Source organism: Pristiophorus japonicus, chromosome 2 (assembly GCF_044704955.1).
Source record: "Pristiophorus japonicus isolate sPriJap1 chromosome 2, sPriJap1.hap1, whole genome shotgun sequence".
NCBI lineage: Eukaryota > Metazoa > Chordata > Chondrichthyes > Pristiophoridae > Pristiophorus > Pristiophorus japonicus.
In genome coordinates, this window is record NC_091978.1 from 204,148,231 (window position 1) to 204,172,145 (window position 23,915).

Consider the following 23,915-nt stretch of genomic DNA (forward strand, 5'->3'; position numbering starts at 1 on the left):
TAAGATGGAGAGTGACACAGTTAATTCAGATTGAATAGTCATAGGCGGCTAACGTGAGTGCCCACCTCTGTATGCGGGCTGATGCATTTGCATTTATGACCTTGTTGTGGCCAAAAGGGAGGTTAGGGGTTTGTGATCTGTCTCCAGCGCAAATTTCCTGCCAAACAAGTATTGGTGCATTTTTTTTTACAGCATATACACATGCAAGCGCTTCCTTTTCTACCATCCCGTAGCCCCGTTCTGCCTGGGACAGACTCATGGAGGCATAAACTACTGGCTGTAACTAACCCTTGGCATTAACATGCTACAACACACACCCGGCCCCATAGGATGATGCGTCGCATGTTAAAACGAGTTTCTTACATGGGTCATATAGCGTTAACAGATTATTGGAGCAGAACAAATTGCGTGTTCTATCAAAAGCCCTTTCCTGGCTGTCCCCCCCAGACCCATTCGCGACCTTTGCTTAGGAGCACGTGTAGTGGCTCTAATAGCGTGCTCAATTTGGGAAGAAAGTTACCAAAATAGTTCAGGAGCCCCAGGAACTAATGCAGCTCCGTCGTATTACGGGTCTGGGTGCTCTCTGGATTGCTTCTGTTTTGGACGCAGTAGGTCTGATCCCGTCTACTGCTACCCTCATCCCCAGGAATTCTACCTCTGGAGCTAGGAAGGCGCACTTCACCTTTTTCAGTCGCAGATCTACCCGGTCCAGTCTGCGTAGCACCTCCTCCAGGTTGCAGAGGTGTTCTTTAGTATCACAACCCATGATGAGGATGTTGTCTTGAAAAACCACTGTCCTTGGAATCGACTTGAGGAGGCTTTCCAAAGATCGCGGCGGCCGAGCTAATCTCAAACGGATATCTGTTGTACTCAAACCCTTTGTGTGTCATGATGGTGGTCAGCTTCTTCGACTCACTCACCAGCTCCTGGGTCATGTAAGCTGAGGTCAGATCCAATTTTGAAAAAAGTTTGCCACCGGATAGCATCGCAAAGAGGTCCTCTGCTCTCGGTAGCGGGTACTGGTCTTGGAGTGACACCCGATTGATGGTGGCCTTGTAATCACCACATATCCTGACCAACCCATCCGCCTTGAGCACCGGCACAATCGGTCTCGCCCAATCACTGAATTCGACTGGAGAGATGATGCCTTCCCTCAGTAGGCGGTCCAATTCGCCTTCTATCTTTTCCCGCATCACGTACGGCACCTCTCTGGCCTTGTGGTGTACTGGCCTGGCGTCCGGGTTTATGTGAATCACTACCTTGGTCCCCATGAAAGTGCCAATGCCGGGTTGAAATAGTGAGTCAAATTTGTCCAGGACCTGTGAGCATGATATTCGCTCCACAGAAGAAATTGCATTGACATCACCCCATTTCCAGTTCATGACAGCAAGCCAACTCCTCCCCAGCGGTGCGGGACCGTCCCCCGGGACAATCCAGAGTGGCAACCTGTTCTCCAAATCTTTGTGGGTCACGACTACCATGGCGCTGCCTAGCACCGGAATGATCTCCATTGTATATGTCCGTAGCTGTGCATCAATTGGCAATAATTTTGGCCTCCTGGCTTTGGACGCCCACAACTTGTCGAACTGTTTGATACTCATCAGGGACTGGCTAGCCCCTGTGTCTAGCTCCATTGATACTGGGATGCCATTGAGGAGCACTTTCATCATTATCGGTGGCGTCCTGGTATATGAACTGTATATGTGCTCCACATGTACTCGCTGAACTTCAGCTTCCAGCAACTTCCCCCATGTCCATTTGGCCTCATAGGGCTTACATCGTCCCCGTCCTCCTTGTACATCAACCTGGCTGCAGGCTTCCTGCACATACACGCCAAGTGACCGCTGACGTTGCAGTTTCTGCAGGTATATTGCTGATACCTGAAAGCTCTGGCTGGGTGTTTGCCTCCACACATCCAACATGAACCGTTGTTGGAAACAAAAGGTCCATTATCAGTCGATCGTCTCTGACTGTCTCTGTAACTGTCCTTAAGCGCACCATTAACGGGTGTTGATGGCCCCATTACTGGTCGCATTGTCCCTTGCGATGGCATGAATCGCCATTCAGCTAGCCATTGTCTCTGTTAAACTCCCCCTTTGGGTTCGACTACATGCTCGGGCATGTCCGATTGCCACTGTCTGCCTGGAGAACTATGAGCCGCGTTAACAATGTTGACTCCCTGTCCATTTGCTGCAAGATTTTTGTCAAACATCATTCTGGTCTCTTCCTCCCCTGAGATAAATGTCTGGGCCATCAAAGCCGCCGTTTCCAGGGTCAAGTCTTTGGTCTCAATCAGTTTCCTGAAAACCCCAGCGTGCCCAATGCCCTCAATAAAAAAGTCTCGCAGCATCTCCGCTCTGCATGCATCTGGGAACTTACATAGGCTCGCCAGTCGCCGGAGATCTGCCACAAAGTCTGGAACGCTTTGCCCTTCTCGCCGCCAGTGCGTGTAAAACCGGTGTCTCGCCATGTGCATGCTGCTCGCTGGTTTAAAGTGTTCCCCGATCATCTTACTGAGCTCTTCAAAAGTCTTGTCCACCGGCTTCTCTGACGCTAGAAGGTCCTTCATCAGGGAGTATGTCCTGGATCCACAAACCGTCAGGAGATGAGCCCTGCGTTTGTCGACCGAATCCTGTCCCAGCCATTCCTTAGTGACGAAACTTTGCTGTAGTCTCTCAATAAAATCGTCCCAATCATCACCAATACAGTACCTCTTGTCTGTGCTGCTAGTGGTCATGCTCACTTGGTTTAAATCCCAGTTTCTCGTTGCCAATAATATGTCCTTACTATACAGTATAAATGCACACGAGGCCCATACTTGAGAGAAGGTCACTCTGTGACCAGTAACCTTTATTAGCCAGCACTGAATGTTGAAGGTGGGTGGAGCTTCCCTTTTTATACCTGAAAGTCCAGGTTAGGAGTGTCTCCCACAAGTTCACCACCTAGTGGTCAATGTTCTCACGGTGTACAACTTAGGTCAGTTTATACATGGGTTACAATGACAGTTAAATACTTGACATGTACATTATATTGTAAATACATGGGCCCTAGAATTCCATGGGTGGAATCCCAGGGGTTACACTAGGATCGCACATTGTGGTGCCCTCCAGCTTTGACCCTTCCAGAATTTGCAGGATCAGTGCGAGGGTACCTCATTGATCAGGTGGGTGCAAGCACCACTTTGGGTACATCACTGGCACCTGCTTGCCCATGCATGCCAGAAATCTCAGTGTCTGCCTGGGGGTAGTGTGGTTTGCCAAAACTCCATGTTGATCTTTGCAATGTCGGTCCTCTGCATCAATTTTTTCTTTAAGTTTTTATCCCTCGGAGGTGTAGTCATACTGCTAGCCTGGCCTGGACTCCACCGGCTGGGTGCACATATGCCCTTGGTATGCTTCCACTTATTCAGTGTACTGGCCACCACTACTATGCCAGGTACCCTTCCAAGACCAGGCGTGGGAATTCCTGGTTTAGAGAAACCCTGCCCTATCTCAGCTCCCAACCATCAATCGTCTTAAAAGGGCTGGATGGAAATTCTATTCTTTACAAAGCAAAGAGGAAACTTCCAGAAATGGTGGAGACAAGTGGGTCCTCGCTGTTTGCAGGATGTTACAGTGGTCACCCACCAGAGTTAGACCGGCAGAAAGTTTGAAGAATTCTGGACGCTTACAGATTATTTCCTCTAACACTTAAACTGTGACAGGTTGTCCATTTGTTACCCTCCCTTGTCTACAGTCTCTTCGCAAATGTAGTTTACTCATCTTGATTCAACAATGCAAACTGTTCACCCAAAATAATAGCCTTGTTTGTTATAAAATCATGTGGCTGATTCTGCGATCGGCCTCTCCTAGCAAAGAGCACAAGCCAGGAAATGTGGCCCCACAACCTGTGATTTTCCATCCATTAACATTAATTCTCACTGCAGAAAAGAGACATGATCCACGTATTTAATATTCCAGAAGCCATGGTTACTGTGAATGTAAGTAGTCATGGTTTACAGAGAAGTGGTGATACCCACCTTCCTGTATGGCTCAGAGACATGGACTATGTACAGCAGGCACCTTAAAACACTGGAGAAGTACCACCAACGCTGCTTCCGCAAGATGCTGCAAATCCATTGGTAGGATAGGCGCACTAACGTCAGTGTCCTCGCTCAGGCCAATATACCCAGCATCGAAGCACTGACCACGCTCGATCACCTCCACTAAACAGGCCACATCGTCTGAATGCCTGACACGAGACTCCCAAAACAAGCGCTCTACTTGGAGCTCTGACACGGCAAGCAAGCCCCAGGTGGGCAGAAGTAAGGCTTCAAGGACACACTCAAAGCCTCCTTGAAAAAATGTAACATCCCCACCGACACCTGGGAATCCCTGGCCCAAGACCGCAACAATGGGGGAAAACATCCGGGAAGGCGCCGAACACCTCGAGTCTCTTTGCCGGGAGCAAGCTGAAGCCAAGCGTCGACAGCGGAAGGTGCGCGTGGCAACCCAAGCTCCCCATTCACCTGTTCCTTCAACCACCATCTGCCCCACCTGCGACAGAGACTGTAGGTCCCACATTGGACTCTTCAGTCACCTGATAACTCATTTCTAGTGTGGAAGCAAGTCATCCTCGACTCCAAGGGACTGCATATGATGATGAGTTTAAACCGCATAAGTCCAGGACTAATAAGTATAAAATTAACAAGCCTGCAGTGAGACTTATGATCACGAGGATTTTGTCCCCCCATTGAATAGTAGATGCTGCACAGCCTCCAAGCAAAAACAGTTGGGTAAATATCTGGTGAAGAATGGGACTGAAGCTTATTGAAGAGGACGAGACCGGGGAATTAATAATGGGGAACATAGAGATGGCAGAAACTCTGAACAAATATTTTGTATCAGTCTTTATGGTAGAGGACACTAACAATATCCCAACAGTGAATAGTCAAGGGGATATAGGGGGGTAGGAACTTAACAGAATCACAATCACTCAGGAGGTGGTACTCAGTAAGATAATGGGACTAAAGGCAGGTAAATTCCCTGGACCTGATGGCTTGCATCCTCGGGTCTTAAGAGAAGTAGCGGCAGGGATAGTGAATGCATTGGTTGTAATTTAACAAAATTTCCTGGATTCTGGGGAGGTCCCAGCAGATTGGAAAACTGCAAATGTAACGCTCCTATTTAAAAAAGGAGGCAGACAAAAAGCAGGAAACTATAGACCAGTTAGCCTAACATCTGTGGTTGGGAAAATGTTGGAGTCCATTATTAAAGAAGCAGTAGCAGGACATTTGGAAAAGCAAAATTCGGTCAGGCAGAACTAGCATGGATTTATGAAGGGGAAGTCATGTTTGACAAATTTGCTGAAATTCTTTGAGGATGTAACGAACAGGGTGGATAAAGGCGAACCAGTGGATGTGGTGTATTTGGACTTCCAGAAGGCATTTGGCAAGGTGCCACATAAAAGGTTGCTGCACATGATAAAAGATCACAGGGTTGAGAGTGATATAGTAGCATGGATTGAGAATTGGCTAACTAACAGAAAACAGAGAGTCGGGATGAATGCCAACCTGAGAATGAACCAATCAGTAACTAGTGGGGCGCCACAGGGATCAGTTCTGGGACCCCAACTATTTACAATCTATATTAACGACTTGGAAGAAGGGACCGAGAGTAACGTAGCCAATTTTGCTGATGATATAAAGATGGGAGGAAAAGCAATGTGTGAGGAGGGCACAAAAAAATCTGCAAAAGGACATAGAGAAGAGAAGCTAAGTGAGTAGGAAAAAAATTGGCAGATGGAGTATAATGTTGGAAAGTGTGAGGTCACGCACTTTGGCAGAAAAAAATCAAAGAGCAAGTTATTATTTAAATGGAGAAAGATTGCAAAGTGCTGCAGTACAGCGGGACCTGGGGGTACTTGTGCATGAAACACAAAAGGTTAGTATGCAGGTACAGCAAGTGATCAGGAAGGTCAATGGAATCTTGGCCTTTATTGTAAAGGGGATGGAGTATAAAAGCAGGGAAGTCTTGCTACAGTTATACAGGGTATTGGTGAGGCCACACCTGGAATACTGCAGTTTTGGTTTCCATATTTACGAAAGGATATACTTGCTTTGGAGGCAGTTCAGAGAAGGATCACTAGGTTGATTCCAGAGATGAGGGGGGTTGACTTATGAGGTAAGGTTGAGTAGGTTGGGCCTCTACTCACTGGAATTCAGAAGAATGAGAGGTGATCTTATCGAAACGTATGCGATTATGAGGGGGCTAGACAATGTGGATGCAGAGTGGATGTTTCCACTGATAGGAGAGGCTAGAACTAGAAGGCATAATCTTAGAATAAGGGGTCACCCATTTAAAACAGAGACGAGGAGAAATTTTTTCTGAGGGTTGTAAATCTGTGGAATTCACTGCCTCAGAGTGCTGTGGAAGCTGGGACATTGAATGGATTTAAAACTGAGATCGACAATTTCTTAACTGATAAGGGAATAAGGGGTTATGGGGAACGGGCTCGGAAGTGGAGCTGAGTCCATGAGCAGATCAGCCATGAGGTCAGCCAGATCTTATTGAATGGCAGAGCAGGCTCGAGGGGTCATATGGCTTACTCCTGCTCCTATTTCTTATGCTCTTATTAAATTTTTGTTCCTCGTCCTGGTGACCAAGGGAATATCATCTGAAGAATGCATGTAATTAGAGCTGAATAATATATAATGTTGAATCAATATCTGGATCTTTTGCTCAACTATCTTCAGGGAGAAATTTAAGGAGCATTGTCTTCTTGAAACCTTCAGGAGATTAAATAGGCTAGAAAAGTGTGACAACAGGTCAAATAGTCCGTGGTGTTTTGGGAAAAGTAGACTTGATGGAATAAATATTCTTTTTTCTCTAAAATAACAAATGAAGTCATTGCATGTCCTAGACCAAAAATGTTAGTCATTCATCAGCCATTATTTTATATGTAGCATACAAGATGATGGGTAACCAGATCCCGAGCCTGACTCTGTTGTACATGTTAGATTCGAAGTTTGTAAATTAAGTCCCACATGAAACACAGCAACAGTAACCTACTCTTCCCACCACATGCACATGGGCAGTTGGATGATGACATATTTATGATATAGCAGAACTGGAATTGTTATTGTTCTGTGCAACATGTGAACATACCTTGAATCCATAAGGACAGGTGCACCTATAGAAATCCACTGGGTCATTGTTGCAAGTGCCATCATTTTTACATGGGTTGGAAAGACAAGGATTACACTTGGCTAGAATGTTGATGTCAATGGGACCTTGAAAAGTAAAATACTTGTGTAAGTCAAGCAAATGATACCTGGAAGGTAAATACGAAAAGTGAGAACTAATTTCATTCGCAAAAATCACAAGGTTTTTCATTTTGTGGTTGACCACTGCTCCTCATCATTTGTCTACTTTATAGCACCTTTGGCAAAAGAATATTGCAGAATCGCCAAAATGATGGGAACACTCATAACCACAAATGACCTAAACTCCATCACAATCTGATAAATAATAGTGGACAGAAATAAACAAATGCAAATAAATGACTGATCTTCAGACTTCAATAGGATCCAATAATCAGCACAGTACTAATACAAGAAGGTTAGGACCCCCGTTCTAAACTAACTAAACTAAAATTAATCTAATTTAATCATATTTTAACAAAACATTTTTATTTTATTGTGCAATTTTGCTGCAGAAAACATTTTTGCTCTAATTTCAAAGGCACATATCAACATATCGCCATTGACGAAGATACAATTGTGGATTATATCACACACAATGAAATAAATAATCCAAGATTTTTGCTTAGAAGAGAATATTGTACTAATTGTGAAATATACTCTATTATTGACAATAATATTTCAAAAATGTACAATAAAGGCAATACAACATTCAAAAAAGACAAACATTTATTTCACAATCATCTTTCAATTTAGGCTTAAACTCATGCACCACGTATTTAAGGTCAGAAGTCGGACTGACAGTGCATAACTGTATATGCGCATCAAATGGACATTGGAATCTAAGGAAAACAAGTCTGTTTGAGGATAAGGTACTTTTGGGGGATCACATTTAAGGAGAGGCAGAAGGTCTATGTTCAACACCATCCATTATTGCCAGGGGTGGGTCAGCTGTCTTACCTGGCACCAGAAAACCGCAAGGCCCTGGAATCTCTATTGGCAGGGCACAGGATGTCAAAGGTCACAAGTGAAAGATTAAAGAGTGTTAGATTGCATGCAACCAAAGAAAGTCGAAGGGCAATTAAAAGTTACAAAAAGCTTCATCTGAAAGCTAATGTCAGAGCTCCTCATTATAAGTATAACCAGTCAACCCCAACCAAATAGTTATTAGTCAATCAGTACACAGAAAGTCAATCTGACAGATAATCTACATTAGAAAGTTCTGATTTAATCTCTTCACTCCAATACAAAGACACTTTTGACATACACTCACTACTAAACCGAATTGATGGCATTACCTTGACATTCAAATTTCTTGGAAGGAGTGGTGAGCAGGAGCTTGTCTGTCATGTCACCAGGCCCAGCACAACGAGCTATGCCTGGCTCTTTGTAGCCTGACTTTACCCAGTCAGACAGCCACTGCATGTTACAGTCACAGTACAGTGGGTTTGCACCAAGGGCCCTGCAAAGACAAGACAATTGCTTCATTGTTTTTCTGTACACCAGAATGTGAACATAAAAGATCACAAAAATACATACATTACTTGTCCCATCTAACTCACTCTTCAATCGAGACCAAATGGGCCCCCCATCACTTCATCTAAAAGAATTCCAAAGTTTTGGCCTCCACCCCAATCCCTGGAGGACCACTCCAGGCATTGATCACTCATACTGTGAAGTGCTTCCTGGCATCAGTCGTGAACTTGCGTTTTATTAGTTTGTACCTATATTCCTTGGCGCTGTTTTTTCTTGAAACTGTGCCCCGAATTAACATTTTCTATTCTAATTAATCTCATTATTTATCTCCATAATGCCCCTCCCTCTCCATTCACCTTCTTTTAAAGCTGCAGAGCCTGAGTTTTTCTAATCCTTCTTCATACTTCAGTCCACTGAGATTAGGGAGAATCAGTCTCATGGATCTTTTCTACGTTGCTTTGATGTTTGGATGTTTCCCTTGTGGTTCAGTAACAGAACTGAACACAGTACTCAAGGTGTGACTCGATTAGAGCACTACACAGATTTAGGACGACAGCCTCAGATGTTGTACTACTGATCTAGCAACACTGGTTCAATTTTATGAATGCATGTTTTCTCGAGACCATTTCGTCTACAGCTGCTACAATATTAAGATATACGCTGCTATGCATCTTTGTGATGTATTTAAACACTCTTCAACTTTCCTTTCTGTGAAAATTAAAACACAGAGGGTGAAATCAGTCTTCAGCAGTAGTGCATATTGGATGATAGTGAATCGGCAGCCCATATCAAACCATGCCCAATTTTATTTTCCATTGAAATCATTGAATAGAAATTCAGGTGGGGTGTAAAACGGGCGGCTGATTCGCTAACGCTGATTTTATACTACCGCCAAAGATCAATTTCACTTCCATAATATTCTGAATGAAGAAAGAGCAAAAACAGTTCAAATTCTGTATCATTGTATCGCACATCTGTATAACTCCATTCAACTTAAATTCATAATAAACAAGAGAATCAATCTATTCAAAGCAAAATATTATCTGTGTAATTTGGTTCAGCATATCGAACTTAACATTATAACTTTCCGTGCCAAAGGAAATATAACATTAACTTGTAAAACTATCAGAACCATTTTTTCTTCCGAAGGAAAAGAATACAGGTGCAGGTCGAGAATCCGGAGTTTCGGAATCCGCCCGAACACCTCCTCCTTGATGGTGCCCCACCTGAAGACCTCATCAATGGGGCCGACCGGCCCAAACAGCTCCTTGGCCCCCCCTCCCTTTTCTGACATTCCAAAATTCGGAAATACACGAACCAAGTGTTTCCGGATTCGTGATGTCAGAAAGATGATCGAAAGACTATAAAAGCCCAGAATCCAGAATGGCCTTGGTCCCAAGTGTTCCAGATTCTCGACACTGCACCTGTACACCTATCAGATTGTTGTCTTTGGATTTCATCACCTTTCTGTCATACAGAGTATAGTCTACTTGAAGATGTTCAAATCCAAGTTGAGGGGGAATTCTATCCGCTTAAAGCCCAGACCAGAAAAAATGCTATACTTATCCAAGAAATGTTGAAATAATAACTTGGTCTTATTGAAGTCTGTACTTACAAATGTGACAGCGATGAGAGGTCATTAAAAGCTCCTTCAGGAATAGTTGAGATGTCATTCCCATGCAAAGACCTGGAAAATGGTTATAATGAACAATTAATGCAATCTCGCTGAGAGCTACTCAGCCTCTCAAGCAGCAATCAGGCACTATTTGCATCTTCGGCTGAATTACAGGTTAGAGTGCCGTCAACTGTTGGGTATTTCATCACTGGTGTTTGTTTAGTTTGAATTGTGGGAGACCACTGCTTGTGTGTTGGCTCGGCAAGTTTACATTGCTAAATCTGGCATTTTCATACCAATCATAGAATCATTGGACTCATTTAAACCTAACTCACCGGTGGGAAACCCACGGCACGGATGGAATGGTAGTTTTAGCACCTTGCCCAGTAATACCCGCCATTGACTTCAATGTAGAGCAATGTGGTGTGTAAAACCAGTGTAGCAACCGATCTCATCAGTTTCCCAATGAGTATGTTCGGTTAAAATTGCCCCATAGATCCACCGTTCTTTGTGGCTGTTCTGTCACGGGGAAAGGGGAGTCAATTTTGGAGTGTAAATGCAGGGAGTCAATGGTTTCCCATATTGCAAACTATAAAGAAATTGCCACTGTTAAAGCGCCTTAACTTGAGTCAGCTTATCTCCTTCTCAACTCGATCACGACTGGAGAAAAATAAAGTCTCCAATACAACACTAAGTTCTGGCTACTGTGAGTACATTTTCATGGGCCTGGTTTTTCACTAATCCTGCATGAGTGCAAATAAAAAGCAAACAGAATTGTTGTCAGATTTTAGCCATGAGGAAAAGGTATTTCACATACTGTGATGTTATCAACAGCATGGCCACCGAACTCAACTAACAAATCTGATCGAACCCCTGGAACTACATCTACTTAGCTCAGGGCTTTCTGGTATCTTCTGAAACTCTATCCACTCACTTATTGGGACTAATTTCAATCTAACTCGCCAGGAGGAAAACCCATGGGTTTGGGTGGAATGTTGATTTTACACTCCGCCCAATATTACTCTCTGTAAATTGGTTTGCTTGTTTTTAAGTATGCGAATGACCACCAGCCCCCATAACTTGTGATTGGCCTCAGCCAACTCACTTGGGTAACCAGCCAGTGAAATTCTACAAACAACTCCAATTGAAAGCCGGACTGAGATGGAGAAAGCTGTCTTTATATTAATTCTGTTGGCAACCCGAACCTAAAATTGCCAGATTCACGAATATCAGGGTCTGGAATTTCCTCAGAGTTGCTCCCACTCTGCTGTCATAACTGTCAGAATTGCAGCAGAAACGCTGTTTATACACAGGAACAAATTTATGGCAGTGGAGTGGGAGCAGCTCCAAGGACATTTCTGGCTCAGGTCTTCTCAGCGCTAAGTCGTAGCTGATAGCACAAGTGGGGGGAGGGAGGGCTGGTGACACTAGCACGGCACAGAACCAATTTAAAGACAGCTGAAGTTACAGCATTAATTGGTAGGAGGGAAGAGGCTGGCAAAACCAAAAGTTCATTAAGCTTACAGAGATACTAGTAACAGTTAGCTGCATCATTTAAAATAACGTCAATAGGAACTATCTGATCTTTTCTTGTACTTACAATAACCGCAGGGACTTCAAACCATTGAATGCTCGAACTGGAATACACCTGAGCCGGTTATAACTAAGAATTCTGTGAAAACAAAAATGTAATGTTGGAGAAAATATGAAAGTAATGAAGGTATATGAAGGTAGGGTCAAATATTGCGCTATTGTGAAAACCTGCCATGGAGTTGACACAGCCAGTTTGATCAGCGTTTCTACAGCCAACACAGGGGAGTCCTGGTTTAGTGCCAAATTAATATTGAGGGTTAATACTTACAAGGTCAGGAGCTCGGTCATGTTGCTGAAGCTCTGGTTGTACAATGTACTGATTCTGTTGTTACTCAAATCACTGGAAAACACAGTGAGTAAAGTTAGCACAGTTGGTAGAAAAGGGCATGTACGTGATACATAGACACACAGACACGTAGGGGCCAATAATGGGATGCCGAGCACCTGATGCACTGCAGCTCCCCATATTATCAGGTGTGAAGGTCCAAGGCCTACAACATGTCTAAGGCATCTAACGCAACACAATGTGGCCAACCAGCATGAGAACTTGAAGTCTGCGTACAAACTGTGTGCACAATTGATTAAGGCCCAAACAATGCTGTTAATTAGAAGCATAGAAACATAGAAAATAGGTGCAGGAGTAGGCCATTCGGCCCTTCAAGCCTGCACCGCCATTCAATGAGTTCATGGCTGAACATGCAACTTCAGTACCCCATTCCTGCTTTCTCGCCATACCCCTTGATCTCCCTAGTAGTAAGGACTACATCCAACTTCTTTTTGAATATATTTAGTGAATTGGCCTCAACAACTCTCTGTGGTAGAGAATTCCACAGGTTCACCACTCTCTGGGTGAAGAAGTTTCTCCTCATCTCAGTCCTAAATGGCTTACCCCTTATCCTTAGACTGTGACCCCTGGTTCTGGACTTCCCCAACATTGAGAACATTCTTCCTGCATCTAACCTGTCTAACCTATCTAAACCCGTCAGAATTTTAAACGTTTCTATGAGATCCCCTCTCATTCTTCTGAATTCTAGTGAATACAAGCCCAGTTGATCCAGTCTTTCTTGATATGTCAGTCCTGCCATCCCGGGAATCAGTCTGGTGAACCTTCGCTGCACTCCCTCAATAGCAAGAATGTCCTTCCTCAAGTTAGGAGACCAAAACTGTACACAATACTCCAGGTGTGGCCTCACCAAGGCCCTGTACAACTATAGTAAAACCTCCCTGCCCCTATACTCAAATACCCTTGCTATGAAGGCCAACATGCTATTTTCTTTCTTAACCACCTGTTGTACCTGCATGCCAACCTTCAATGACTGATGTACCATTACACCCAGTTCTCGTTGCACCTCCCCTTTTCCTAATCTGTCACCATTCAGATAATAGTCTGTCTCTCTGTTTTTACCACCAAAGTGGATAACCTCACATTTATCCACATTATACTTCAGCTGCCATGCATTTGCCCACTCACCAAACCTATCCAAGTCACTCTGCAGTCTCATAGCATCCTCCTCGCAGCTCACACTGCCACCCAAAGTAGTGTCATCCGCAAATTTGGAGATACTACATTTAATCCCCTCGTCTAAATCATTAATGTACAATGTAAACAGCTGGGGCCCCAGCACAGAACCTTGCGGTACCCCACTAGTCACTGCCTGCCATTCTGAAAAGTACCCATTTACTCCTACTCTTTGCTTCCTGTCTGCCAACCAGTTCTCAATCCACGGCAGCACACTACCCCCAATCCGATGTGCTTTAACTTTGCATATTAATCTCTTGTGTGGGACCTTGTCGAAAGCCTTCTGAAAGTCCAAATACACCACATCAACTGGTTCTCCCTTGTCCACTCTACTGGAAACATCCTCAAAAAATTACAGAAGATTTGTCAAGCATGATTTCCCTTTCACAAATCCATGCTGACTTGGACTTATCATGTCATCTCTTTCCAAATGCGCTGCTATGACATCCTTAATAATTGATTCCATCATTTTACCCACTCCGATGTTAGGCTGACCAGTCGATAATTCCCTGTTTTCTCTCTCCCTTCTTTTTTAAAAAGTGGGGTTACATTGGCTACCCTCCACTCCATAGGAACTGATCCAGAGTCTATGGAATGTTGGAAAATGACTGTCAATGCATCCGCTATTTCCAAGGCCACCTCCTTAAGTACTCTGGGATGCAGACCATCAGGCCCTGGGGATTTATTGGCCTTCAATCCCATCAATTTCCCCAACACAATTTCCCGACTAATAAGGATTTCCCTCAGTTCCTTCTTCTTACTAGACCCTCTGACCCCTTTTATATCCGAAAGGTTGTTTGTGTCCTCCTCAGTGAATACCGAACCAAAGTACTTGTTCAATTGGTCCGCCATTTCTTTGATCCCCATTATGACTTCCCCTGATTCTGACTGCAGGGGACCTACGTCTTTACTAATCTTTTTCTCTTTACATATCTATAGAAGCTTTTGCAGTCAGTCTTAATGCTCCCTGCAAGCTTCCTCTCGTACTCTGGATTTTCCTTGCCCTAATCAAACCCTTTGTCCTCCTCTGCTAAGTTCTAAATTTCTCCCATTCCCTGGATTTGCTGCTATTTCTGGCCAATTTGTATGCCACTTCTTTGGCTTTAATACTATCCCTGATTTCCCTTGATAGCCACAGTTGAGCCACCTGCCCTTTTTTATTTTTACGCCGTACAGGGATGTACAATTGTTGTAGTTCATCCATGCGGTCTCTAAATGTCTGCCATTGCCCATCCACTGTCAACCCCTTAAGTATCATTCGCCAATCTATCCTAGCCAATTCACGCCTCATACCTTCAAAGTTACCCTTCTTTAAGTTCAGGACCTTGGTCTCTGAATTAACTGTTTCATTCTCCATCCTAATGTGGAATTCCACCATATTATGGTCACTCTTCCCCAAGGGGCCTCAAACAACGAGATTGCTAATTAATCCTCTCTCATTACACAACACCCAGTCTAAGATGGCCGCCCCCCGTCGTTGGTTCCTCGACATATTGGTCTCGAAAACCATCCCTTATGCACTCCAGGAAATCCTCCTCCACCGTATTGCTTCTAGTTTGGTTAGCCCAATCTATATGCATATTAAAGTCACCCATGATAACTGCTGCACCTTTATTGCATGCACCCCTAATTTCCTGTTTGATGCCCTCCCCAACATCACTACTACTGTTTGGAGGTCTGTACACAACTCCCACTAACGATTTTTTCCCTTTGGTGTTCTGCAGCTCTACCCATATAGATTCCACATCATCCAAGCTAATGTCCTTCCGAACTATTGCATTAATCTCCTCTTTAACCAGCAATGCTACCCCACTTCCTTTTCCTTTTATTCTATCCTTCCTGAATGTTGAATACCCTTGGATGTGGAGTTCCCAGCCCTGATCATCCTGGAGCCACGTCTCTGTAATTAGGGGACATTCCCACAATCTAACTGTACTGCCTGAGCAGTGCTCCAGTCGCTGGGTGTCTCTTGCTCCTCCAAATAACACAAACAGAGATGAACACCCATTTGAGTTTGCAGATCCAGAAATTTGACTGTGGCAATCATAAATTTGCTGCCAACTCAGAGGCAAAAACCTCCAAAAAATAACCAAACTTCCAAAATATATAAACAAAGATTTCAGCTCTCACAAGCCCAAAGTTAAAGTCTGCTTATGAAAATACAGCTGTTCTCTTTTTAAACAAAGACTTCCAGGCGACCCAGAATATGCTTGAACATTCATTTTATATGGGAGATCTGACTGTGAGCAAATCATGGAATTACATCTGTGCTGTTTCCATCTCATTATTATTCATTGTAAGATTAAAATGAAGATCTTGAATGTCTCGTGTTCAATCTCCCAGGGCTGATCATCAGTTCCAGTCTGGCACTCCCAGGCGCATCGATTGAAAATCACTCGGCCACCTGAATTTATACTTCTCAGATTTACATCACGTTGCATAGAACACACGTATGCCAAAGGCTCTTCTGCTGGCACAAAAGCTACAGGCCAGAATGTGCCAAGTTTGACTCCTTGTTTGTGCTGCGTTAGGTGACCTCAGCTCGCATGGCCCAGCTCCCTTTCCAAGCATTGCAACTGGTTGTAATCTCAGGCTGCTGAAACATCAGCCAAGATTTGCATTCCTGATTGCTACCCAGCGAGCTCTGAAACTGTGGATATCTTGCTCGGCTATGGTATGCTCTTCTTCCTTGTTTAAATAGCCCACCAACACTCACTGTTTAGACTCCCACATGAAGACTGGTCACTTGGGAGACCAGTGGGCACTTCTCTTGGATGCTCAGCCATTGATCGAGCAAGAAACTGAGGTATTATGCTGGGAACACTCCATCACGCTTTATAAGCATTGATGCGATGGGCTGCACCTGCTGTTGGCACAGGTCCGCTTCCCCCCCCCCCCCCAGCCCCGACCCCCCGCAGAAAATCACAAAAATCTTGGGGCAACATGTAAGGCGCCACCAAAAAGACACAGAAGATGCTACAGTTGTACTTAACATAATTTACCTTTCTTGATATTCAACACTGCCTGGTACAGCCTGTATTCCCTGGCCTTTAAGGTCAACACAGATATCCATTTTCTAACAACAGTATTTGATTGCAACATCCCAAAAGCCACCCTTTGATTCTGAGCTAAACAATCTCTTGTCAATGGCCCAGCCTCCTGTGTACAATGTAGCCTGTCAAACTAAACATTACAATTAATCAGTGAACAAAATTTTGAAAGGAATTGAAAGGGTAGATAGAGAGAAATGTTTTCCGCTGGTGGGGAGTCTAGGAGAAAGACTCCTAACTTTAAAATTAGACCCAGGCAATTCAGGAGAGAAGTTAGGAAACACTTCTTCATACAAAGGGTGGTAGAAGTGTGGAACTCTCTCCCACAAAAAGCAGTAGAGGCAAACTCAATTAATCATTTTAAATCTGAGATCAATAGATTGGGTATGAAGCGAAATGAAACCACAGTGGGTGAATAGAGTTAGGATACAGGTCAGCCATGCTCTCATTGAATGGTGGAACAGGCTCGAGAGGCTGAATGCCCTGCTCCGGTTCCGATGTTCCTATTAAATACCAGTATTTTAAAAGTGTAACAATGGAAGTACATACATAAGTAATAAATGCCTGTAGGTGGTGAGTTCCTTGGGCACCATCACAAACTGATTTCCATCCAGATATCTGCAACACAGAACAGTGCATGAGATACGACATCAAGCAACAGTGATGCATTTGTTTGAGTTCACCCTCCTATCTTCCAACTTTAAACCAAATACAACAATTAACACAGTACAGGAAAGGCTTCTATTATTGACGAACTATGGTGCATCATCATCATCATCATAGGCAGTCCCTCGAACCGAGGATGACTTGCTTCCACGTCAAAAAGTTCACAGGTGTTTCAATGATGGACCTAAAATTCCAGGTCTGAACCAAATCTTGAAGGGTGGAAGATGTCTGTGCGTGGATTTTTTTTAACGTGTGGTGACCACTGCACACCAGACACCACACGGGCTTGACAGAGCTAGGTCTTGGTCCAGTAGCAAGGATTAACCAAGATGACTGGAGACCTGCTCTGCTGCACGGACCCAGTGCACACACATATCGCAGTGTAGGCTGGCCCATGCTGCCCCTGGGCACTCGCCTCTTCTGAGCCCCGAACTCTCGCCTCTCCTGGACCCTGATCACATCCCTCTACAGTCTCTCGCCGCTCCTTCGCCCCGACCTCGCCGTTCCTGCTGTAACTGCCCACGCTCCAATCACCGACCTGGACCTTGATGACGTCACTCTTCACTGCTGTTGCTCTCCTGCTCCAACACGTGCTGCTCCCTGGAGTGGTATGCCGCCACGCTGCTCCTTCCACTCCCCGGCCTGCTCCGATGGTGCTCACAGGACAGGGGCCACACATACTGCTAGGCCAGGCCACCACGCTGCTCCTTCTGCTCCCCGGCCTGCTCCGATGGTGTTCACAGGACGGGGGCCAGACATACTGCTAGGCCAGGCCGCCACGCTGCTCCTTCCGCTCCCGGCCTGCTCCGATGGTGTTCACAGGACAGGGGCCACACATACTGCTAGGCCAGGCCGCCACGCTGCTCCTTCCACTCCCCGGCCTGCTCCGATGGTGTTCACAGGACAGGGGCCACACATACTGCTAGGCCAGGCCGCCACGCTGCTCCTTCCACTCCCCGGCCTGCTCCGATGGTGTTCACAGGACAGGGGCCACACATACTGCTAGGCCAGGCCGCCACACTGATCCTTCCGCTCCCCGGCCTGCTCCGATGGTAATCACAGGACAGGGGCCACACATACTGCTAGGCCAGGCCACCACGCTGCTCCTTCCACTCTCTGGCCTGCTCCGATGGTGCATAGTGCAGCAAACCACCAACAGCAGGAGAAAAAAGTAAGGAGGTAAATCAAAAGGTAGTGGTTAGGTGACAGCAAGCTCGGTAGATTGTAGGAGACAGGTAAGACTGATGGAGGTGTTTCATAATTTTGATATCCTGGGAAAGAATGAGTTTGAGTTGGAGACCATGAGTCTGATTTTCCTTTCCTCTTTGCAGTGGGCTGGCTGCCAGATTTGGGACCTTATGGCTGGTGTCCATACACAGCAGAAAGCCTCCTGGCCCATAGATCCATGGGGCAAACTGTAAGGATTTATTTATATTTTGGGGCTTCCCTTGCATCACTGCCTGTCTTTTTGGATCTTTCAATTGTGGGGGGTGGAGAATGGTAGGGACTAAGCCTAATGCCAACATTTGCTGGCATCTCTTATCCTCTCCTTTATGCTGAAGAACTGAGTGTTTGTACTCAGTAGATCAGAGTGTCACAAATCAAATATCCTGTAGAATCCCTATAAGTTTCTTTAAACAAGTCCTACAGGCATATAATAAAAGTCTACATAAAAGCTAACAGAATAATTTGAAAGCCCGGTTGGTTGCTTTTTCTCCCGCTAGGAAGACTTTTATTTCGTTGTTTTAAGTTCTAATCTTGGGAAACTTAATTGTTATTGTTGTTGTAAAATATTCATTATTGTTAATTATGGAAGGCTGTTAATAACCATTGCCAAGTTAAAAATTAATACTGTGCCTTTGTGAAGCTGTAACTCATGGTTTTAAATATTAATTACAGTGATTTGTATGCAACTGTTCCTCGGCATTTTAAGTATGGACTGAGATTTGAGTAAGACTGAGAACAGCTACTGCTGGTTTTAAATATTAATTACTGTAGTTTTTCCCAATCTGTAAAAAATGATTCTAAAAAGGCCCTGTAACCAATGCAAACCTTCTTCTTTTTGAATACATTTATCAAATAACAATGGAATCATCAATATCAAAATGTAAGTGTAGGTGTTTTTTAAGCTGCAGTGGCTGCGACACTATTGATGACTCATGTGTTGTACAATGCTGAGGGTGGTTTAGCAACCACAAGGCCACAGCGCTCAGCTTCCCAGCAAAAAGAATAATTCCTGAAACCCATCATCAGCTGAGATTCCCAGTTTCTATAGCAGTGGGACCAGGGAATTGGTTTTGGAGAAATGCTTCCTAAAACACAATATAACAGCAGCACTAAAGGGACAGAATGTAATTCGACTGGCTGGGAGGGGAGAACATTGCTACACAGCACAGGTGTGTCCCCTGGCACAGCAGACAAAGCTGCTGTTAACAATGATGCCCACATAGGTGATGCTAAGTCAGAGGTGGGATGTGTGAGATCAGAAGCTACTTAGAGAAAACAAAGATTACAGTTTTCTCATTTATTTATAGGAAGGGTGGATGATTTTGTACAGTGTTCATAAATGTACAAAATTTATTTATTTGAATGGAATGGTAATGATTCCCAGACTAATTAGACCATCAGAAAAGATGGTGAGCGGGAGTAACAGCCGTCATTAAAATGTAGTTAGGAAGCGAGAATAACATGAAGAGAGTCAGCCAGAAATGTTGGGGTCCCTGCACTGCTGGTAGAAGTGTAACGGAATAGGATTGCCAGACATCAACACAGATCTGTACCATCATTGCCATAATGGGGCAGAGGTTCCTGCGTTGTACAGGTGATTCAGAGCCACCCGCCCAATTCAGTTAGTGTTTGTTGAAGTGGCTCGGAGGACCCCAATGCCCAGGAAAAGCCAAAGAAAAATATGTGAAATTTTCATCTGCTCCAAGCAAAAGGGCATTTTTTTAAATCTTCAAGCCTTTACTAGGTCCTCAATGAAACTCACTCCAGCTCTCAGCTGATGAGAGTCCCATTGGGCTGAATGGACTAAACACTCCCCGACTTAGGGCCTGGAAATGGGCCATAAATAATTTCCAACCCATCTTTCTGAATTTTTATCAACTTCACAATTTCCTCAACTTTGAAGGTAGAGCATATCATAAATTCACGTGTGCGCCATGCACCATTTTTTAACCATTAATTTAAATGATTAAAAATCATGTGCAGCACACACCCAAGTTTCCAACACACATTACTTGTGGGCAAACAGCCCTGTGCAGCGGGAAGCCCCACAACATTCTCATTTAGTGCAAGCTATCACGTTCTAGAACTTTAAGCTACAGCACAACATAGACTGAAGGTGGAAATGTAAAGTGTCTGTTTCTCTGACCACTCAAAACACCTACATAACTGCACAATTCAAGTAAGAAAATATAAAACTATACTAAATTCAATGTAAGTTGGGAATTGCTTTATAAGATGGGCACATGCTAGTGCAATGTACCTAATCTTCACATTTTTCTGTCACAAGAAATTACAATTTCCTCCGCAGAAAGAGAACAGGACTCACATTTGCCATCCAATCAGGATTTTTTGAGCTGCAGATTGCCATGTTTGGTCAGCTCCCTTTTGATTATCCGTAAACTCAGAAACTCTCAATTATGACTTTGAACATAAGCGTCCAAAAAGTAAGAAGTGTTACTCACACTTCTGTCACATCTTTGGGGAGGCCCTTGGGTAAGGCTTTGAGCCCCTTGTTACTGCAACGAACCACAGTATCCAGGCAAGTGCATTCCGCAGGGCAACGAGCAAGGGGTGAACAGCTGTTGTCATCATTTCCTGGATTGTGGACAGAAGAGATTACTGTGAGGCAAAATAAACAGCTATTTCCTTAAATTCTAAGGACAGTTCAAAAGGATGCTAAAACATGGGCCATTTGAGGTAATAGATTCAAGCTGCTCACATTAACTCATAATGGGGTACAGTAGCATTGTTGCACCAAAATGAAAAGTGCACCGAGATCAAAAGATTTTTATAGAGAATAATGGATACCTGGCAGTGATTACAAGGCAGTAATCTAATAGAATCATACAGATTTATTTATATGGAGAATATTGGCTACCTGGCAGTGATTACAAGTAATCTAATCGAATCATTCGATGAAACTGTAAGAGTGAAGCTGAAATGGTTAATAATCATCACCTGGTCCCATGGATCAGATTACTGTCTTACTCCCTTGTAAGCACCAGTCTCCAGGTTCATGTAATAGTTATGCATTTCCTGAGCTTCTTCAGAACATAGCGCATTACCCAAACCTCTTGATTAGATTTGTGTCTTTGTGTAAATAAGACAAACCACAGAATTACACTGTATGACAAACATCCACTTAATGGGCCCAAGTTTCCACAAGAAAGAAAACGGGCGCCCCTCCGAGCTGAGCGCCCGTTTTTCGCGCCTAAAACGGCGCCTAAAAAAATCCTCGGTATTCTCCACCGACTTACAGGTCCTGTGGCACTCGGCGCAGCCAGCACGAGCTGTGGGGGGGCGGAGCCAGGTCCCGGCGCTGAAAACAGTGCCGGGACCTCTGCACATGCGCGCTACAGTCGGCACGCAAGTGCAGTAGCTCCAGGCGCCGAACTGTGTGGGAGGGGCCCGAAGCACGCAGCCCCTAGCCCTGGCCCAATGGCCTCACTGGGGCTGCGTGAATGAGGCTCCTCCCACGGCCAGCTCCTGCTCCCCGCCCGACCAGACCCGACACTCGCTCCCCCCCCCCCCCCGCCGACCAGACCCGACCCAACACCCGCTCCCCCCCCCGCCGCCGACCAGACCCGACCCGACACCCGCTCCCCCCCCCCCCCCGCCGACCAGACCCGACCCGACACTCGCTCCCCCCCCCCACACCCGACACCCGCTCTCCCCCACCGACCCGACACCTGCTCCCCCCCCTCCCTCCCTCCCCCCCCTCCCTCTCTCCCCTCCCTCCCCTCCTCTCCCCTCCCTCCCTCTCTCCCCTCCCTCCCTCCCTCTCTCTCTCTCTCTCCCCCTCCCTCTCTCGCTCAGCGGCACGAACAGCTGCAGAATTCTCTCTGGCTGAAGCACTTTCACACAGGTAGGAAGATGGTTTATTTAATCTTTTCTTGGCTTATAAATGTTTATTCAGGTTGGATTTATTTGTATAATATTTGTAGAAGTATAAATAAGGATTTATTGTCGAATTTAATGAGTTCCCTTCCCCCCCAACTCGTTCTGGGCGCCTAATTTGTAACCTGCGCCTGATTTTTTAATGTGTAGAACAGGTTTTTTCAGTTCTACAAAAATCTTCACTGGCGCCATTCTACTTTAGTTTGGAGTACGTTTTCACTGTGGAAACTTTCAAATCAGGCGTCAGTGGCCGGACACACCCCCTTTTGAAGAAAAAATTCTGTTCTAAACTAGAACTGTTCTACCTGACTAGAACTGCAGAAAAAAAAATGTGGAGAATTGCGATTTCTAAAATCGTCCGTTCTCCACCAGTTGCTCCTAAAAATCAGGCGCGAATCATGTGGAAACTTGGGCCCAAAGTGTTCATATGAAATTACCGCATCTACTATTTTGACATTATGCATTATTCACTATCTGGAGTAATTTACATTGGTGGTGGGGGATAAGCCACAAAAATAGATCAAAAAGTAAAGGGCTATTGGTTGTCCTCAATTTGAAAGAAACAGAAAACCCATCATTTCCTGCCATGGTCCACCTGGTTTTGAAGGTAACCAGGTGGCCCACTTTGTGCCCCAGTGCAGTTTCCAGTTGGCGGGTCAGCAATGGTGGAAGCCCCTGCCTCAAACAGGTGGCCATTGGTTTTGCACACCATTTTCCCCTGATCTGGCATGCAGAATGTCAAGTGTCTAGGGTTGCTAGGCAATAGTAAGTGTACTGGGCATCAGGTAACTCTATTTCACCAGTTTTTGTTTTAATTATTTTTTTGCCCCTATCACTGACACCAGTGTGTTTTCCAATGGAAATCTGATGTGTTTGGAGTAAAAAGACAAACTACAGAGGGATGTCAGAAATTACTTTAGAGGTACTCAATGCTCACCTGCTGGAACCTTCATACCAACACTGTTGTGTATGGAGAAAGAGTCAGACTGACTCTCAAATTAAAGTGTGACCTTAGTCTTTTATTGCAGAGTGCCTCGTCAACCTGTGAGGCCTCCTTAAATATCTGTGCTACCAAGGGATCCCTTGGGACTCCAGGGGATGAACCCTCTAGTGGCTGCACAGAGTATATACAAGCTTACATATATAACACTCCCCCCACACAGTCAAGAGTGTAACTATTTAAAATGTGAGTCGATCTGGGGCCCTTCTTGCCCTGGTTGATCATCTCGTGTGAAAGCTGGCATTGGTGAGTCAATTGTTGGGCCCTCGCTGGGCTGCTGTGCAGCTGGCCTTGCTGGGCCTGGTGTGGTGGGTCCTGCTGGGCTGTTGTGGATGATGGGTTCTGCTTCGGGCCATGTTTTACCAGTGCTGAGTTCAAAGAATTCATGACCCGCAACGGGATCAAACATGTCACATTTGCCCCGTTTAAACCAGCGTCCAATGGTCAGGCAGAGAGAGCAGTGCAAACCATCCGTGGTGTTGGTTGCCACTAGTGTGTATGTTGGGGGGTCAAAGAAGGTAGGGTCCAAAGTGGGTTGCTCAGGATAGTCCATGAATCTGAGTTTGATTTGGTCCAAGTGTTTCCGGTGAATGAGACATTTGAAAGTTTGACCCAAAACACCCTGCTCCCCTCGTGAGCCACGATAGTGCCGGGAAGCCACTTGGGACCTTGTCCATAATTCAATACAAATA

At 44.9% G+C, this 23,915-nt stretch overlaps 1 protein-coding gene across 3 annotated transcripts in view; it reads right to left on the bottom strand.

The window, feature by feature from the left end:
- slit2 (slit homolog 2 (Drosophila)) overlaps positions 1-23,915 on the bottom strand; it is an 850,855-nt gene that overhangs the window by 355,843 nt on the left and 471,097 nt on the right. For all 3 annotated transcript variants that reach the window (XM_070870756.1, XM_070870755.1, XM_070870754.1), the window contains 7 exons: positions 20,789-20,921; positions 16,983-17,051; positions 12,133-12,204; positions 11,872-11,943; positions 10,272-10,343; positions 8,479-8,642; positions 7,146-7,270 (listed from right to left, as the gene is read on the bottom strand). In XM_070870756.1, coding sequence (XP_070726857.1) covers positions 7,146-7,270; positions 8,479-8,642; positions 10,272-10,343; positions 11,872-11,943; positions 12,133-12,204; positions 16,983-17,051; positions 20,789-20,921 — 707 coding nt within the window. The remainder of the gene's footprint in view (positions 1-7,145; positions 7,271-8,478; positions 8,643-10,271; positions 10,344-11,871; positions 11,944-12,132; positions 12,205-16,982; positions 17,052-20,788; positions 20,922-23,915) is intronic.